The sequence below is a fragment of the Sebastes fasciatus genome, chromosome 24 (assembly GCF_043250625.1).
Source record: "Sebastes fasciatus isolate fSebFas1 chromosome 24, fSebFas1.pri, whole genome shotgun sequence".
Taxonomy (NCBI): Eukaryota; Metazoa; Chordata; class Actinopteri; order Perciformes; family Sebastidae; genus Sebastes; species Sebastes fasciatus.
Genome location: NC_133818.1, coordinates 8,984,663 through 9,004,709, shown reverse-complemented (window position 1 = coordinate 9,004,709; position 20,047 = coordinate 8,984,663). Strand labels below are relative to the sequence as shown.

At 42.0% G+C, this 20,047-nt stretch overlaps 1 protein-coding gene across 2 annotated transcripts in view; it reads left to right on the top strand.

Moving 5' to 3' along the window:
* LOC141762794 (uncharacterized) overlaps positions 1-20,047 on the top strand; it is a 36,557-nt gene that overhangs the window by 5,961 nt on the left and 10,549 nt on the right. For both annotated transcript variants that reach the window (XM_074626860.1, XM_074626862.1), the window contains exons 3-23: positions 2,939-3,102; positions 5,136-5,710; positions 7,493-7,513; positions 7,602-7,664; positions 9,385-9,438; positions 9,569-9,613; positions 9,756-9,782; positions 10,156-10,200; positions 10,459-10,503; positions 10,879-10,932; positions 12,102-12,170; positions 12,280-12,348; positions 12,816-12,884; positions 17,084-17,152; positions 17,778-17,846; positions 18,627-18,695; positions 18,811-18,879; positions 18,966-19,037; positions 19,128-19,196; positions 19,313-19,384; positions 19,523-19,591. In XM_074626860.1, coding sequence (XP_074482961.1) covers positions 2,939-3,102; positions 5,136-5,710; positions 7,493-7,513; positions 7,602-7,664; positions 9,385-9,438; positions 9,569-9,613; positions 9,756-9,782; positions 10,156-10,200; positions 10,459-10,503; positions 10,879-10,932; positions 12,102-12,170; positions 12,280-12,348; positions 12,816-12,884; positions 17,084-17,152; positions 17,778-17,846; positions 18,627-18,695; positions 18,811-18,879; positions 18,966-19,037; positions 19,128-19,196; positions 19,313-19,384; positions 19,523-19,591 — 1,858 coding nt within the window. The remainder of the gene's footprint in view (positions 1-2,938; positions 3,103-5,135; positions 5,711-7,492; positions 7,514-7,601; positions 7,665-9,384; positions 9,439-9,568; positions 9,614-9,755; positions 9,783-10,155; positions 10,201-10,458; positions 10,504-10,878; positions 10,933-12,101; positions 12,171-12,279; positions 12,349-12,815; positions 12,885-17,083; positions 17,153-17,777; positions 17,847-18,626; positions 18,696-18,810; positions 18,880-18,965; positions 19,038-19,127; positions 19,197-19,312; positions 19,385-19,522; positions 19,592-20,047) is intronic.

Genomic DNA, 20,047 nt, shown 5'->3' with positions numbered 1-20,047 from the left:
ACTTCTTTAGATTTAGGCAACAAAAACAGGTTTGGGTAATAAAATTGCAGCTTCTTTAGGTTTAGGCAAAATAAAAATGCTTGGTTAAGTTTAGGGAAAACCATTGTGTTTTGAGTTAAAATAATTTTTAACACAACATGGTTTCACACAGGATGCAAACTCTGATCCCCTGGGTGAAAACCCTTTGTTTTGTGTAGCATATTACAGCACCTAACTTCTGCTTTTGCTTCCGTCATAATTACTACGGTCGCTAGAGGTCGCTGTTGTGTTCTGTTATTCCTTCTTCCACTGATCTACCATGTGAATAGATGATAAAAACCTACTAGTGGGTGTAGTAGGCCCCTATTGACCCACATCTATGGTGCTTATAGCGACTGATAACACCTATTTAATAGCCTGAGAACAGTCTTTTTAAAACTGTAAGGTCAAACAGCAATGACAGCTTCTTCCTATTTCTCAATGCAAACTAGCTCCAAACAGACACAATATTAAAACAACAGAAATAAGTCCCATAAACCCCTCGCTTTGCTCAATTAGCTCTCCACACGGAGCGAAGAGAGCTGAGCCAGACCGAAGGAGGTTCATCTTTCAAGGGAAGCATTCTTGAGTGACAGCTCACCTTTCCTTGCTTTCAGTAATACAGTAGGCAATAAAAACACACGCCGTCATCCCTGTTGCAGAGTTATGTGATTCCCTTTGCAGCTTTTATGGCTGCAGACGGTCTCATGGGATGTAAAGAGTCCTCTGATCCAGGACTACATAGGAATTATAATAAGATTACGGAGTTATGAGAATTTTCTTTGGTGCTGAAAAGGACATGCACCAGGATTCAATAAAAACTGGACTGATTCTGGAGAAGGAGTGAACTGTTGTAACCTTTCACGTCCGGCTTTTGAAGAGACTTCCTCTTGTACAGAATCTGACTTTGGATGTAGACTTATGGGTAGATCTCACCCATTTTGATGATATATGAACAATATGAATGAATTCCATTGACTGATGAGAGACTGTGGACAAAAAGACAAACACCTGTCCTGTCAAGAAAGACTGAAATATGTCGGCTATTAAGCTGTAAATGCTATAGTGGCACTGCCCTTCTTACGGATTTACTTCTCTCTGGCTTCTGGAAATGTATGTTTACAGTAAATCTTGTCAAGTGAAAGACTAACAAATCACTGCTCTGGGTGTTTTCACTGATGAATCATGCTTCGCTGCTCTCGCAAGGTGTGTTGCCTTAAGGTATAAATCACCTATCCAAACTTTTCCAGCTCTCTGGATCGTATCGAGGGCGAGGCCTCCGGAGGCAGAGTTAAAGGAAACATGAATATTATGTTCTTTAAATCAGCTATGATAGATATTTTTATAACAAAAATGGATTAAAGCGGTAGTTTCCAACCTCCTTTAAGCCTGCTTTTTTAAATTAAGTAATCTTTCTTTAATGAATAGAACTCGTCAGTTTCGTCAACATAAGTAAAGTGATAATATGATCACTTTTTTGTAACAAGTTAAAGAATCTACTATAATAGTGTTAGAGTCAAAATAGATTTTTTGTTATTGTGGTTAAATAAATGTAATGGTGCTGTTAGATTGATGCTAGACCGTCCTGTTAATACAGGTGCGGGCCTTGCTTTGTTTGCGGCAAGCAGAAGAGCAAATAGGTTTTTGACCGCTTTGAAAATGTTGGTTTGAAAGGCTAAACGGCAACAAATATGGATGAAATTGCTGCCTAATTGGTTTGGTTTAGGCAACAAAACTACTTAATTAGGTTTAGGAAAAAAGATTGACTTGGTTAAATTTAGGAAAAGATTGACTTAGTTAGAGTTCGGCACCAAAACTACTTAGTTAGGTTTAGAAAAAGGTTGTGGTTTGGGTTGAAATCACTCCGAAAGTGGCGTAACTTTAAATAAATAACCATTAATAGTAATAGTAGCACGCAAGTACTCAAAAGCAATATCTATCTAAAGTTATCTACATTTGCTAACATTAGCCACTATAAGCTACAGATCATACCAGACCAAACAAGGCTGTAGCAGCAAAACAAAAGAGTGTGTTGAATTGGCCAACAGTATGCTTTATTGCTTATGAACTAACCTTTTCATTTGTAAGAGGAAGAATGTGTTGTTTTCCTGTTTCAAAACTAAAATAAACAATCAGTTTAGTTAGAAACATTAGAATCAGATGTTACATGTGTAAAACATATTTTTCACGTCTTTATAAAACCCCCTTTACTCTCCAGAAATATTACCAAGGACATGACCTTGGTGTCCTTAATGGAAGCTGTTGCAAAAACACAATAGCAAATTGATTTTAACCAGCTGTCTTGGACAAATTGCTATTATTCCCAGGGGGCTTTCCTTTTCTCTGCCTGTTTTTAAATAGCACGGCTAGCAAAAAAAAAAAAAAAAAGGGCACTCATTGCTCTATCATGACGAGGGATTTCTGGAGTGTCTGTAGCTGCCTCCCCAAGGGGCACCCCTCCCACCATCCCTCCCCCCCAAATGGGAGTGAGTGAGTTTAAAAAAGGGCTGGACTTCCCTTAATTTACTGCGGGCTTACAATGGCTTGAATTTGAGTCTCATGAGAGTCAGAATACAGTCCAAACTTTTCTGCAACGCAAAGCTGCTGCAGCTGCTGGTGGTGGTGTCCTCCATAACTTTGACCTACAGACTTTAGATCCAACCCTGGAAGAGGACTCGGCTTGATGCTCAGGACATGGAACCAAACTAACTCTGAATGAAGAATCCCTCCTTCTCTAACTATTTGCACTGAATTTCTGAAAGGAGAGCTTTATAGGACACCTAAGTCAGCAGCATTGTGAGTTATGCATGCCTGTTAAAGCTTGTTCTCGGAGTGTGTGCAGGTTTTTTTTCTTTTTAGGAAGGTATTCAAATGTGAGGACGTGGGTTCACCTCTGTCTTCTCTTCTTTCTCTCTCTCAGGGAAGTCATGGTCCCCTCACTGCACTGGCTCCTGCTACTGTGGGGACTTCAGGGTCTTTGTGCACAGGACTATGAAGAAGACTATGAGGAAGAGGTGGTGACCACCACTAGCAAGAAGAAGAACAAACAAAATCCATCCAATTCCATACCGCAAAATGGCAAATGTAAGTCCAACTGATACCGCAATATAGCAAATCTAAAGTAGTCTCTTTATTACATTTTTCTGTTTTATTGGCTCTTTTCCACTGATGCTCTTATACTTGGAAAAGTGGAGTGGAATTGGCACATCGTTCACTTCACCTGGAAAAAAAAGCTGCTGCCACAGGTAAAAAAAACTAGAACATGATACTCAACAAGGACATCGCTGGAGGATGCAATCCACTTGGATTGATCATATCTCCCGGGCTCCTCAGGGCCATCCATCTCCTGTGTGACCGCTCAGTGCTCTGTTACCCAAATGTTTTATTCGCTCAGAATCCCGTCTCCCCAGGCGCATTCTCTCTGTGACATATTTCCGCGAAGATTAATGTGATTTATCCTCAGCCTATATTAGATCGGTGACCTCCTTCCATCGCTGAAGGTTGGCGCAGGCAAGTTGAGTTACTTTTTTATTTCCTCTTCAGAAAACGAAATGCCACATTCATGAACTTATCACACTTTTCCTGAAAAGGCATCAGCCTATAGAGCCTAAGGAGTCGATAAATCGCCTTTAGCCCTTCTGAAAACTGCACAGATAAAGATTTCTCCCTGAGTCATAAAACCCATTTGGCTGTGATCACTTATATTTTGGCTGGATATGAAAGTCTTCTTCTTAGCTTGTCACACAGACTATATCTTGTTCAGCCAGAGCTGAACACATCTTTTGCTCTGTCGATATGAAAGTGACAAATGTCATATCTTGATTGGAAAAAGTATAGACAACAGAAAACACATCATGTGAAGTTAACTTGTTATGAAGCTAAAACAACAAACTCAATTTAATGGCATGCACTCCTTTTAAAAAGCCTGTCTCCAGGCTAGCTGTTTCCTCTTGTTTACAGTCTTTATGCATATGCACATGGACAGCGTGTCGGTTTCCACTTGTTACATGCATTGCGTCTTTTCAAAATAAACTTCCGTGTTCACAGGAAACATACAGTTTCTGCTCGTTACATTCATAGTGTCTTTTCAAAATAAACTTCCGTGTTCACAGGAAACATACAGTTTCTGCTCGTTACATTCATAGTGTCTTTTCAAAATAAACTTCCGTGTTCACAGGAAACATACAGTTTTTGCTCGTTACATTCATAGTGTCTTTTCAAAATAAACTTCCGTGTTCAGGGGAAACGTACAGTTTCGAGTTTACACGCAGTGTTTTTTCAAAATAAACTTCCGTGTTCACAGGAAACATACAGTTTTCGCTCGTAACATGCATAGTGTCTTTTCAAAATAAACTTCCGTGTTCACAGGAAACATACAGTGTCCGCTCGTTATATGCATACCGTCTCTTTTCAAAATAAACTTCCATGTTCACAGGTAATGTACAGTTTCTGCTTGTTGCATGTATAGAGTGTCTTTTCAAAATAAACTTCCAACATATATTTACTTTGTTTTTATGTTTACTTTTGCAACAAAACTACTTGGTGCTACAAAAGTGCTTGGTTAAGTTTAGGAAAAGATGGTAATTTGAGTTAAAATAACCATGTTTCTTTGTAAAATAACTGTTTGTTACGTACCTGACATTAGTAAAGTACGGAAGTTACGTAACAAAACTACGGTAAGTTGACGTTTCCCCCTGGACACAAACAGCGGCCTCCCATCTTCACTACTACATCAGTTGCTCTGACCGTCTAATAATGGCGTGAATGGGTTTACATTGGAGTTAGTTGAAAGCCTGGTGCGTCTCATATAGATTCTAAAGGGTACATCGGTATCAGACACAGAGGGGAAATGGCCAAGCGTCAGTATTTGACGAGTTGGGAGTGAGAACAGGTTGCCATGGCATGCACTCCTTTTTGAAAAGCCTGGCTATAGGCTAGCTGTTTCCAGTCTTTATGCTAAGCTAAACTAACAAGCGGCTGTCTCTAGCTTCATATTTAGCGTACAGACATGAGAGTTGTATCAATCTTCTCCCCTAACTCTCAGCAAGAAAAAGACGTGTATTTCTGAAATAGTCAAACTATTCCTTTAATTCTTACTATCTCCTCTTCCTTCTCAGCACTCATAGACGAAGACTGCAGATTGGAGTTAGCCTTCCTTATCGACAGCTCAGAGAGCGCCAAGGACAACCACGCCCAGGAGAAGCGCTTCGCCTCGGACGTGATGGACCGGCTGCAGAGCATGCGGCTGCAGACGGGCCGGGGCCTCAGCACGCGGGCCGCCCTCCTCCAGTACAGCAGCCATGTCATCATAGAGCAGACCTTCAAACAGTGGAGGGGCATCGCCGACTTCAAGGCCCGAATCGCTCCCATCGTGTACATCGGCCACGGCACCTACACCACCTTCGCCATCACCAACCTCACCCGCATTTACCTGGAGGAGTCGGATCCCAACAGCATCAAGGTGGCCGTTCTGCTCTTCGACGGCATCTCGCACCCCAGGAACCCGGACATATTCTCGGCCGTGGCTGACGCCAAGAACCAGGGCGTCCGCTTCTTCACCATAGGCATCACACCTGAAGCCAATGAGGCCGCCAATATAGCTCAGCTGCGGCTAATAGCTAGCTCCCCAGCCTCGCGCTACCTTCACAACCTGCAGGATGCAGGCATTGTGGATAAATTCATCCAGGAGATTGTGAGTAAAACTGATTTTGCTTTGTTTCCGATTCAATGCAGAATTGTAGATGGTGGAATTACTTAAATCAAAGTCTATGTAAATCAACTTTCTTTAAAGAACATAACTCGTTGGTGTGTGAGCAAACAGTTATTTGACCGCAGTGAAAAATTGTTTTTGAAAGGCTAAACGCCAGCAAATATCCATTGAAGCAGAATATTTCATCAGATAAAAACAATTTGTGAATTTTGAAAATTACTACATCTATCTTTTTTCAATACATTTTGACTTTTGGACTTAACAACGATTCAGATTTTAGTTATAAATGTGCAAATCTAAATTTGACAACCTCAGAGCGGACAAATGCTCGTGCACCCCCTGTGATCTTTGGCACCTGGACCTCTAGGATGGGAACCACTGGACTAGATTCCTCCCTATTCATGGACGTTTTATTAAAATTTACATTTCAGCTTTTTTTCCAGAAAGGTGTTGTAACAGATCTTTCTCATTTAAAAAAAAATACTTGCATTTACTTGTGTAAAATGCATATATGATTTGATAAATGTTTATCCCCAGAGGCCAGGTGGAAGCTTCAAAAAGGCCATTATGCAGGGTGACTTTTGCCAAATGAATCAAATATTAGCGTCTCTAACTTCTCCATGAACCCAATTCGCACTTCCCTCGCGCTGTCTTTGACACCACCTACTGCTTTATTTCTTGCCTTATTGCATCCCTGATTTACACCTGCTACCTGCTGCCATAGCAACAGGTCATCACTGCAAAATGAAATTCACTCCGACATCCACTCGGTTGGCTGAAAAAAATGTGAAATTCTTCACCGTGCATGTGTCGGGAGTTAACTAAGGCAAAGGTCTTAATTTCCAATTGTTTATTTTAATTGATTTGGGTTACTTTCACATACCGACGGTTAAAGATAATTAGAACATGTGCAGCACAGCGACATCCTGCAGGCATACCCAGGCTGCTGGCTGTAACATGTGCTCCAAATTAAAACTCTTTGTGGGGAACATCGGATGCAGTAAGAGCTGGAACACGGCAAGAACATGCATGCACGCTACATCATTCAACCAGCTCCTCAAACAACCACTTCAAACTCTTACTGTTGACACAGGTGGTACACATCCGAATGTGATAAGGGGGAAACTTTATAGAAAGCTTGCACCGCGGCTCGTACAGCATTGGACCTGACAGCCTCCGATTCTGCCGGCATGCAAGAGCAGCAAGTCCACGAGCAGACTTTCATCTCGTTTTACTCTCCATAGGCAGCATCTGTATGTCATAAGCATGTGCCTCTGTCTCAGCTGAGAAACCGTCTTTAATCTTTAGTCTCAGCATCGCTCCGTCCTCTAAGAATGTCCGTTGTCTCCAGACACCCCTCCCCTCCCGCGGATGCTTAGCGAGGCTATTTTACTGATCAATGCATGTGGTTTGGGTTCGGTCTCGGCGGAATTTCGACCATTTCCCCTCGTGTAGAGAATGCGGTTAGCTTTGAAGAGGAAAGCAACCTGCGGGGTGAAAAACGGGGCTCTGGCAAAAGTGTCTGTTACAAGAGGAAATGCGAGTCCACTCGAGGAATCAGGTGGAGGAGGTCGAAGGTCGAAACTGAACCCGGGCCAGCTGCGATCAAGTTTAATTGGGTGTTTGGGTAGCAGGTGTTTGTGGCTCCGGTCTAATCCTGCATCATAACTTTTTACACTTTTGGTAAATGTGTGCCTTCGGGGGTAAAACTGAACCCCATGGAGTAAGTCTGACGACATTCTTGTGTTTCTTGTGTCTCCACAGACGGCGTTGTCGGATGAAGGGGTAAGTCTCAACACTGCGGTCTTGCCGCACATTTCCAGATTTGTGTCCCCAAATGGCCCGTCTGAGTCTTCTTTCCCTGTGTTTGCAGTGTCCTCTAGCCCAGAGCCAGTGTGCGTGTGACAAGGGTGAGAGGGGAGCCAGCGGCCCTCCTGTAAGTATCCCTCCTACTCAGCATCGGCCTATGGAGCCCCAGAGAGCTCATTATTAAAGAGGACCTATTATGCTAATTGTCAGGTTCATACTTGTATTGTGGGTTTCTACAAGAACATGTTTAGATGATTTAATGTTAAAATATTTTACTTTTCTCATACCGGCTGTGCTGCAGCACATCTTTTCCCCCTCTGTCTGAATGTGTTACTTGGTGACATCACTACGTTACGGTAATTCAAGCGAGGCGTTGGAGTGGATTTTAGCGCTTTATCTTTCCTTGTCCTTTTCGACGGGGAACTGAACTGAAAGTGAAACTTATCTATGCTCTCTCCAAAGCCAGCAGGGTCACATGACAAAAACAGTAAAGATACGTTTCACTTGCAGTTCAGTTCGCCATCGGAAAATATTCTAAAAATAGTATATACATAAACGGATATACATTTTTTTAGGTAAACCTTTCTTTAGGTGTCTAAAGTACCAGGTTGACATTGACTGGTTAGGGTTAGGTTAAGTTGTTGGGCAGCAAGTCTCGCGAGAGTTTTCACATATTCGCAACTTGGGGGTTACCTTAGCGCCGACTGTCACCTACTGTAAGTTATACACATACTATGGAGTACCTCATACAACCTCACTTCAAAACACCCAAACCATCACTTTAATATCAAACTATTTGGGTTTCCATATAGGCCCTCCTCTTACTGCTACATACAATAAGTGTTTTTGAAAACAACATGTGTTCTTCTGCTGCCCCTAAAAGACAATTACTTCCAAACCGGCTCCTTTTGAGGACAACACAGCTGACAAAGGCACCCTTGATGCTAACAGGCTACATAATTGCAGGGTTTTGGGGGGGGTTTAGTCAATCATGTGGTTTTTGAGAATCCTTATTTCCCTGCAGCAGTGAGAGTAAAGCAAATACCTTACATTCTTCCTACAGTTTATTGAGAACAGGCCTAAACAGATATCTACATGGGTATCATGTCTGTCGAAAGAACCGAACCACTTGGGTAGTCTGAGGACACACGCTCGGCGGATAGGATGTTACATGCATGACTTTCTTCTCCTGCCAAAGCCATGATGTGATGTGAGCTCTCCTTTTATTACTCGGAGAAGGTCAGCCGCAATTAGACGTAGCGGTTTGGCTTTGATATATTTTCACAGGATGAGGACAGAGTAATTACCCCGTTAAACCTAATGCTCCGAACAAAAGCTGTTTCACATCACACCAGCGGAAGCAGTGTGTGCAGGCAGACATACAGACAGGGGGATGCTTGAAAGATAAGAACATGCACAGTCCACAACACGCATGCAAGAAAGCGGAGAGAAGAGCCAGACACTTGTTTGGGTGAGTCTTCGCTGACTCATCGGCTCTCCAGACTCAATGGCCTTTATCTATGCTTCAAGGCAAACATGTTGCTGCCATGAGGCCTCGACAAAAACGCCTCTTAAACTGCAGAACATAAGGCAAATAATAAGAAGGAAGACTATTCTATTGGCTGTCATCTATTGTTCTCCTGGAGGATGAAAACGCAATTTGCAACCACACCACCAGATGCCACCAAATCCTACACACTGCACCTTTAAGCTCTGAAGAAGGCACATGGCTAGTGAAACATCAGTCTATGCTGCAAATCTATCATTCTGAAGTGCTAACTCTGTTAGTGCAAGTTATTATTACACTTGTTTTCTGCCTAACGGTGCTTCCATGACTTTCTCTTCAGGGCAAGAAGGGTCGTCCAGGAGAAGATGGAAGCCCCGGCCTAAGAGGACAGAAGGTGCTACCTCATTGAACCATCAGTTGTTTTGTTTTTAATTAAACTGCATAAAACAAACCTACTACCAGTTCAAGATGTTGCTGGAACAAACCAGGAGGCTTTATAAAACTAAAATCCCTCTTTCCCGTAGGGCGATGGTGGGCTCAGTGGACTTCCAGGTCGGGAAGGATCAGAGGTGAGCTGAGCGTCTTAAATCAAGTTGTTAAGATTAAGTCAAGATAGTCATTGCTCTAAAAGGAAAAGTCTTGTTCTGCGGTATGTGTGGCAGTGTTTGGGTTGTCTCCTTCTGACTTAACAAGACTGTTTTGTACACACAGGGAAAATCGGGATACAAAGGAGAGAAGGTATCGTATGGATTCTACTCTCTATATGCCGCCATAGTTTGTCAAAGTATCCGGTTCCCACGCTCGTGGAAAATCTGCAACAGCGAGAGACGCTGGAGAATTGTGTTTTCCAGACCTGATAAAGACTTTGGAAATATCATGATGTTTGTTCATCTGTGTTTAATGTCAAGCTTGTCTGCAAGTATCTTGAATTACTTTTCTTTTAAAGGAATTTAATTAGGTAAATCCCACGTCATTAGTTGTTGCACACCAGCTCCTGGCTGGGATATTAAAACCCATTATTCCAACATAAATCGCTCCTTGGAAATTGCACTCATAAACTTGAAATTATGCAAAATGATGTTACGCTAAACTGCTTTTTCTTCTCTTCCAGGGAGAGAGGGGGGAGTGTGGCACACCTGGAATTAAGGGAGACAGAGTACGTTGCCCTTTTTAATGTTGTAACAACTTGAAACCAAGTTCAAGTCTAACTTTCTGTTGCAGTTTTCTCATGTTTTTGTCATTGCTTCAGTGATGCAGTCAATGAAATCTGCAGGAGAATACAAGTTACTGACCTTTATAAAGAGACGAATGGTTTGGTTTTGCGGTTGAAGTTCAACACATCCCCTCTAAGATGAGAGTTTTGTTTATGATCACAACAGATTATGAATTTTAAGCAACTTCTGTTCTTTTCCAGGGCCCTGAAGGTAGCGTTGGCCCAAGAGGAAATCGTGGACTTCAGGTAAAATCTTTTTTGTCATAGGATCCAATTGACCGACCCCATGTCCACTTAGTTATTGTTGCTACATCAAGCTATCCATTCTAGCAATGCAAATATGCATTTCACAATGATAAAGATGGCAGATTTACCACTCGTAAATGTATAGTATTTTTTGAAAACAATGTTGATTTGTCTAATTTGACAACTGTCACTAGAAAAGGCTCAGTTTGACATGCCTAGTTACAGTTGCTAAGCTATGATCGGACAATAACTGATAGGGGGAGGGGTTTGGCGTACAGTCAATTATGCCATTTTCATTTTATACTATGTCATGTTCAGGGTCTTTCTGATCCTTGATAATCTACAATAACTGTGTAACCCTCACATACTTTTCAGGGTGTGCTCGGTCCACCTGGTGATAACGGACCCGAAGGCGCCATGGGTAGAAAAGTAAGTATCCCTCAGCCTTGATGCTTTTGAAATCCATTTTTTGACACGCTTGAACCAAACCTCTGAAATCTGGGAAGTGTTTTAAGTACAAAAGGAAACTAAGAAAGAAGTAAATCAAACTTCTTCCTCTCCGACAGGTCTTTTCCTTTACACTCGAGTGAATTCACTTTGTGCCAAAGACTGGCCCTTTTCCCCCGTTCTCCAAAAACCAGATGCATAGCTGAAGGATACCGTTTTATTTTCAGTCTGGTTTGAATTAAGTCTCTTTTATAGTTGTATGAAAAGGGGGCTGCGGCTTCATCAGCGCAAAGATAATGAATATAACCTTGTTACCTGCGGAGTGGCAGAGGTGAAAAATGAAAGTATAAAGTGAGAATGTGAAGTATTAAAGTGTTGCTGAGTGTTTTCCTCAGAGTAACGTTGATGCGTTCAGATTAAATCAATTCATCACAGGGATAAATAACATCGAGTGTCAAGTGGCCCTATAATCTGATCGGATGACCATACATTTGAACACTTATTTGAGTTATGATCCATCACCAGTGGGACATTTGAAACCCCTCTCAAGTACCCCATCTGTTATTACCCCGTCAGCCTATTTGTCCGTCCCTACTATTTTACGCTCTCTCGAGTTATAGCTGCCAATCCTCGCCATGAGCCCACGCTCCACCGCCGAGTGTTCCCTCCTTAATTATTTTGGAAGAATGTTCATGTTGATTGTCTGGCTGTCATTCTATATCACCTGAAACGGCAGACTAATGTCTGGCTTTAAACATTGTCCCGACTTGTTCGAAAAAAGGGCAAGGGAAATGGAAAAGAAAAAAAAAACAGTGCCGGTATGCGCCTGCTAACGTTTCCACACCCTCTTCACGCCTCTCGCGGGCCTTCCTGCTGCACACCGTGGTGGTGATTTACGGCCTGTGAGTGAATAATTGCATTCTTTACCAATAAAGTCTTGACTGAAGGAATGAAGGAACCCCATAGTACGTGTCTAAACCCCCTTTTAAATAGCCAAATATTAAAGCAGAGTGGAAGGAACTAGCATGCTGATTTTGGTCATTGGCGAACCCGGACAGCCCTACTGGATGTCCTATCACGTCAAAGTGATGCCTTGTTCCCAGGATTCAGTGTGTTTGCACATGTCTGTCCCTGCCTGTCTTTTTTTATAGGGTGAAAGGGGACTTTCTGGGCCACCTGGAATCCAAGGGGAAACCGGGATCGGCCTTCCGGGCTCCAAGGTAAACTCTGACACCCTATTGTTTGGGAAAATTATGCCACGAGAACATAATAATCCACCTGCGTCTCGTCCTGTTCGTGCACTCACCTCGCTCCCTTCACGCTCCACAGGGCGACGTCGGGTACCAGGGGCAATCGGGGCCACCTGGTCCTCCGGGACTTGGCGAGTCTGGACCACCGGTGAGTAAGAAGCACACATACCAAGGCTAAAGGTGTGGCAGTGCAACCTTAATTGACGCTTTGCTAAGCCCCAAGCCCCGGTTATTGATGCTACTGTATGAGCTTTCCATTCTCACACGGCACATACGTAGTTTGAAATAATAACATGGCAGATTTACCATCAAAGCTCATAGTAATGTTTGTCTTTGATTTCGCCCTGAAAGGAGATATTTCAAACCTAACCTTTATCCCACAAACTAATGTAGTTTGTAATTGATATGCTTCTTGACTTTGGCCAAAGAGTATAGAAGCAAAGAGACAAAACTCTGGTCAAAGTTAGCTGTGCTAAGCTTTGGAAATAACTGAAAGGGTTAGTGAGGTTGTATGTAAACTCCCGTGTTCTGCAAAGTAAAATTACATTTAGCTAACAGTTAATTGTTAAAGAGGTCATTTTTCAGTGGTATTTGACATCCTTTTGTTTTTCTCAGGGGCCTCAAGGGCCACAGGGAGTCCAAGGAGAGAGAGGACAGATGGGAGAAGGTCTTCCTGGAGCAAAGGTGAGTTGATGTCTTTTATGTCTCAGGCTGTTAGAGCTCACAGTGTTTTTTCCTGGGAGACGCATGCACTAGTTAAAAGCTTTGACCCCTTTTCATGCATTCACCTTCAATTCACCCACCTACCCACCGGCCTGCACAAAGGCCTCCGTCTGGCCACCAGATTCCACAGTGTAATGACAGGAAATTGACGACGCGTATGGTTACAAGAGATGATAACACAACACAGAAGTTCCATAAGTTCACATACAGCAGTGCGGTATGTCTCTCATTACCTCATGGTATGATCCGCTCCGCTGATCGTCCCCGCTGAGAACATGCCGGTGCAGCGATGATACAGGACAGGACACCTTGTGACGTGACGGAGTGAGTGACTCATTGAAGAGAGGAAAGAATGAGTCTGTTCCCGTGTCTGTCTCCGCTCACGTTGTACCGACACACACACACACAGGTGCACACATGCTCAAAATCCAATGATTAGACATGTTCCCCGCCACAGCTGATTCCATTTTCTCTTCTTTTGGGAATTTCCTTCATTATTTTCTGCTTTTATGTTTCCGCACCGGGGACAGCCGTGGCCGGAGGCATATTATGTTTTCATGTTGCCGTATGCCCATCTGTAAGTCCATACGTGCGTCCGGTATGTACGTCCATACCATTGTCATGAATGCGATATCTCATCTGGAGGGAATTTCTTCAAAGTTAGCGTAACCGTCCACTTGGACTCAAGGATGAACTCATTTGAAATTGATGGTTGAAGGTCAAGGTCACTGTGACCTTAGGATCCTCCCATTCTCGTGTTATCTTGGAAACGCCTTGATCGAATTTCTTAAAATTTGGCAGAACCGTCCACTTGGACTCGAGGATGAACTAATTTGATTTTGGTGGTCAAAGTTCACTGTAACCTCAGCAAACACAGTTTTGGCCATAACTCAAGAATTCATATGCTAATTATGACAAATCATGACATTTTGGAAAGACATGGATGTAAACTGTAACTTGACTGGTTGGCGGAGGCCTACAACCACAAGGCGGTTATTCTAGTTGGTAAAATACAGTATGTGTTAAAGTATGATCAATTCCTAATCCTGTCATAGAATTTAAAGTGGAAACGGACAACTTTTTAAGTGGTATTATTGTTGGCGCCACTGTCACAAAGACAACCGGATTGCAAAGCAAGAAACAACTGTTACGCCCGGGACACACTGAGCACGTCAACAGTGCGTCATAAATGTCATTTTAATTTATTTTAGAAAGGAAAAAGGTTAAGAACCGTGTGGTAGTTTGTAAATAATAGTAATAATCCACAATTAAAACGTGGTACTTAATTAACCTATGGAGCCCTGCAAGTCACTGCATTTTCTACAAGACATTCCTGTACAGATTTCCGAATAAAAGCCTCATGTTAACAAATGAAGGAATGCTGTCCACAGAAAAAAATTTCCATTAGCTGGGATAGCTCTTCCTGTTTTGGTTGTGCAATGGTTGACGCACTTCCTTTTATGTCACAAATGGAGCCTTCTTCTTGGGAGATTGTACCGGGTGGCAGACAGAATTTCATTGTGAAAGCGAGGCTTATAGAAAACCAATTATTAAATGCCAATGTTGTCATTATTCTATAGCCATTACATTGTGCAATCAACATTTACTTCATAATGAAAAAAACGGTTAAATGAGATTGATGGTATGTGCCTGGCAACCACTTGTTGTGAAATAAATGCATAGGAATGGGGGACGACATCCAGTCGCTGAATGTTATCAATAGCACCTTTAACACTTTAATTAAATTTAATTAAATAGTTTTAAACATCTGCCCCGAAGCCATATGAGCATAACAGCTCTTTAAATCAACACTAGACCAAACCCCTTCGTTGTTTTTGAGAATTCTGTCAGGTAAATTAAGGGTGATTAAATTAATGGAATGCCTATAGGCAATGACTAATGCAATCACTTTTTGGCTACAGTATGTTACAACTCTAGTGTGGCTTTATACATCAGAAGGCGCAGTAACTATAATTCACTTTGAAAATCATATTTTTTCCCCCGTACCTTCATCTAGCCCATCATTACTCGTCTTTCCTCTGAGATGGTAGCAGCTTGTCTCCACTGCCGGAGAGGAGGCGGCGTATCTCGCAGCCTTAGATTGGCCTCGGGGGTGCTCGTTTTTTTTCCTCGACGGGGGAGATTTGACCGCGGACTCGCAGGTGGCGTTCTTGCTCTTAAAGAAGCGTTCTCCTCTCCGCACGACGTGTCTCGACAAGCTCCAGATTCACAGGAGCTCGGCAGCAGTATCACCCCTCTTTTCCACATCATTAGCACCTCGGCTTGTGTGCCAAAATGAGAGATCATGGAGAGTTATGACAATAAATCAGTACTTTTTTGAAGCTGACATGCAAATGCAGCGTTGCTATGCTAATCAATGTGTCTGTCGCTGTATTTCGGTTGTCCTTGGACGACCTTGGAAGACGGGAATGTTCTGTTCTCTGCAGCGTTATACAGTCAGACATTATGCTGCACTTACTGTCAACTCGTATTACTGGTCTAATCCCTCACTGTATTCTATTCCTACTTGTTCAGGTTTTTTTTTAGACGTATAGATCCTCTCCAGACACATTTTAGGAGATGTAAAATACTCTTTTTCCTCATAAACTGGTCGGTAACCATGACTCTTAACTACTCAGATGGGGTTAAAGGCACCCATTCTTTCTCCCTCTATACAGAAACAAACAAATATGGAGATACCTCAGGCCTTAGGCGCCACCTGCCACTTCTATAGGTGCAGTTTCCACATCGTAGATTTGCAGTATGATGTCACAAAACTCATAAATTCATATCTCTGGGAGGTATAAGCCTTCCTCATCAGTTTATATGATAAATGTCAAACATCCAAAGAGGAGTAACCAACAGGAAAAACATGCTGGGGTTAAGGGAGCCTTTAAAGTGGGATGTGAGACTTGTAATAACTCACAGTGACTTTGAAGAGCATTGTGTTGGTTTCTGTGGTAACAGACTGCAGTAACAATTTACTCACACATGGTGCCAAAACTATCCGACAGTGAAATATCTCTGTCTGGATACTGTTTCTGTAAACAACGCTGTCCGTCAAGTTCAGCCCGTGTAGACGTCAACATAAACAAGGATTAAAAAGGAATGTTTTACCCAAACCGCCATCAGAAACCACATTTGTTTTCTATAGTCTGTTGTGTAATTATTTGTACTGGGTGATTTATGTCAATATCAGATTATGCAAGAGAGAAGTGAAAATAAGATTTTCTTGTCTGACTTGTGACTACACGAAGTATATTTCCCAAATATACTTCATGTAGTAAGTACTAATATCAATGTACTAGTAGTATACTTGTAAGTGTACTACTTCAATACTTCTTGGGGCTAAATTGTCACTCGTCAGTATAAGCCAAGTATGCTTAGACTTTTCTATAAACTTGTCAGTATAAGCAAAGTATACTTGGACTTTTCTGTATACTTGTCAGTATCAGACTTTTCTGTATACTTATCACTATAAGCCAAGTATACTTAGACATTTCTGTGTACTTTTCAGTATAAACCAAGTACACTTAGACTTCTCTGTATACTTGTCAGTATATAAGCCAAGTGCACTTAGACTTTAATGTATACTTGTCAGTATAAGCCAAGTATACTTAGAGTTTTCTGTATACTTGTCAGTATGAGCCAAGTATACTTAGATTTTTTTGTATATTTGTCAGTATAAGCCAAGTATACTTAGACTTTTCTGTATACTTGTCAGTATAAACCAAGTAGACTTAGACTTCTCTGTATACTTGTCAGTATAAACCAAGTATACTTAAACTTTTCTGTATATTTGCCGGTCCGAGCCAAGTATACTTAGACTTTAATGTATACTTGTCAGTATAAGCCAAGTACACTTAGAATTCTCTGTATACTTGTCAGTATAAGCCAGGTATACTTAAGTATACTTTTGTTAAGTATATCTCTTATAAGTACATAAAAAAGTAATATGAAAGCATACTCTCTTATTTTAAGTTTAAAAGAAGTATACTAATAGCACACTTGAATAAACTTCTTTCTGGTAAGGGTAAGAAAAGATGACATTTTCTGGCCTTCCCATCATCCTACATATGCTCTTACATTGTCATTGTATTCACATATATTAACTGCTATTTCAAGAGGCAAAATGCAATAACTTCTGTCCATCTTCACAGGGAGAGCGAGGCTTGGAGGGGCCGCGGGGGCTCAGAGGACAGCCGGGCGCTGGAATCAAAGGAGACAAGGTAGAGTACAGAGTGGCTGTAAATAAGACGCCTGGCTGAAATGCCTGTTGCGAGGAACGTTAGCGGAGCCGCCAGTGAATGCATTCAGCGCGGTGTTATATACGAGGTCACGGTGTACAGGTGATGAATCAAGGTTAAAGCCTGGGCTGTGTAGGAGGAGTGCAGCTTCACAGTTTTTGTCTGTGGGAAAGCTAGCTCGGTCATACAATCACAGATTATTCTCTCTATGTGGCTCACAGGCGTTGATGGGACATGACATGAGTTGATTTAAAATGCACAATTTGGGAGTTCCTGACACAGACCGTGCTGGCAGTTTTATTGAAGCCTTGTGTTGAAGTTCATCACAGATAATTGCAATGTTTTCGCGTGGTAATGACAAACCGGATCGCAAAGTTTATGACGTTAACGGTGCATGTGACAGATGGAAAGACGTAGAATCAAAAAAATGTGTATGTAAAGACAGTATACATGTGAGCCAAAAGGAAACGCACAGGATCCTTTACAGTTGGGTGCTTTCCGCATGCAGTAAATCATGAAATGTCCCAGTTGGCGTTTGAGTGTGATGCACTATCAACACTTACACGCTGTTATCATCATTAATCTCCATTGTTTTCTGAACTTATAGGGGGATTTTGGCGCTCCAGGTCTTCCAGGGCCCCTCGGCCTCACAGGAGCAGGAATACAGGGCGAGAAGGCAAGTGACTCCCACTTTGGTTTTAACAATTACTTCTGCATGTTATTCCTTAATCCTATGAATGTAAATTTCCTATCAGTCTTTTTTAGGGACTGTACACAAATGATTAGTGTTGGGGAAAAAAAAAATTAAAAATTAAAAAGCAAGACTTTCTCTATGTTAATAATATTTCCCTTGCAATTTATTATTCCGAATAATAGAAAGAAAGGTGAATTATATAATATGATGTAGCCTATGTATGAGGTCAGTCTAACTGATTGTCATAATTAAACCAACATGATGCATACGTTGCATAACATTGATGTTTTGGAGCCCCTTTCATAATGATCATTTTGGGGGAGTGGCTTTGGAATTTGGGGGAGTGGCTTTGCATTTTGGGGGAGTGGCTTTGGAGGGAGGACTGAAGCGACGGACTATCAGTGTTGCCAAATTGGCAACTTTCTCTCTAGATTTAGGGACTTTTGGAGCTAGTGCTGCTAGCTACTTTCATTGGAAAAGAGTTGGCAACACTGTGCTCGGTTTATGGGTTGGATCATTTTTAAAATCTAGTGTACTCTTTCTCAAGATTACCGACCCTACCTTCACTGTATTGCTGGTTTCTTGTATGAAGCAGAGTACGTTCGATGACTAATAACTATAAAGAAACAAGGGTATTATATGTTTTTCACTTGACAATCACTCAGTAATTTTCATACAGTCCCTTAGCCATCCAACTTTTACTTAGTGTTATTTTTAATAGATGGCTTCTCTTTTTATCACTGCATCTATTTCTCCTCGCAGGGCGTGGAGGGACCAAGGGGGCCACCGGGTGGCAGAGGCCCACAAGGAGAGGGCTTCCCTGGATCCAAGGTTTTTTACATGCACTCACAATGTTGTTTAATTTGATGGTAATGCCAAATCAACACCGTCAAGGCCCACAGTTTGCATGATAAGACCTAGAATAAGTCTCTTGTCTCACACATAGGGGGACCAAGGTTTGCCGGGCGAGGTTGGCGCCTCAGGAGAGAGAGGGGCTGGAGACCCTGGAGCTAAGGTGAGTCAAAACTCAACCATTTCTATTTTTTTTACTCAAATTTTCCAATCCATAAACTGACACATGATCCACGAATGTGTCCTCAGGGGGAGCCAGGATCAACGGGGATGTCTGGTTTGCCCGGTCTGCCAGGGGAGGACGGAGCCCCTGGACAGAAGGTAATTTAAATCACCACCTACTCTATCTACATGTGTCCGTTTCCTCCGATATCAAACCCCTGAAAGTAATAAGTATGTGTGTTTCTTTAGGGTGAGCCAGGACCTGTAGGTCTCAGGGGGTCCGAGGGGGCAGCTGGAATTGGCATCCAGGGTGAAAAGGTAAAAAAAAACTGCTCACTTTTTTGCATGTCTTGCACTTTGCTGACTTGTGTATATATCATAAGTAAAGTCACAGCTATTAGATTAGTAACTGTATTTGCAATGTTATCTTGAAGGGTGACCAAGGCCAAAGAGGAATAAGGGGCTTGACTGGTCCACCTGGCATTGCTGGACCCTCAGGACCAAAGGTGAGGAGCTATTAAGCCATGATTAGCTATTAAATGGCGTTGAGACCCCGTCTATGGCCTTCTGGAAGGGAATAAATGCTAAGGAATGAGAAAAGAGTTAAAGATTTTAACCACTTGTCTTGCATTAATCTTCTTCAGGGAGAACCAGGGGCACAAGGAAGGGGGGGTTTACCTGGTCCACCAGGCCGCTTCGTCTCCGGGCCCAAGGTAACTTCTCCCAGTCTACTCTAGTAACATTAACTGTGGAAGCTTCTTATGTTATTTCTTGTACATTGTGATGATAATTTTGATTGTTCCAAATGCTGATAAAATCCTATCGAGAGTATTTCATGCACCACAAATGATGAATGATCCTATATAACTTTACCTGAACAGCAGCGCAATGGTATGTTTTATTACTTATGGATACTTATGGAAATGTAATTGTATGAACTTTAATATTGTAGTGGATATTATACTCACATGGTGCATACTCCTTTAAAAAAAACTTTTCATTTAATCATATTGTATCTAACTTGGGAAACCCAAGGGCCCCTTAGCGGGTTAAACTAGCCCTGAATGTTTCATGTATAGCAATCATAGAGTGTATATAAAAGTGGACGTAGTCATTGGGACGTCACCCATTGGTTTGTGGACTACCGTTTTGAAGCCTAGAGTTCGGCA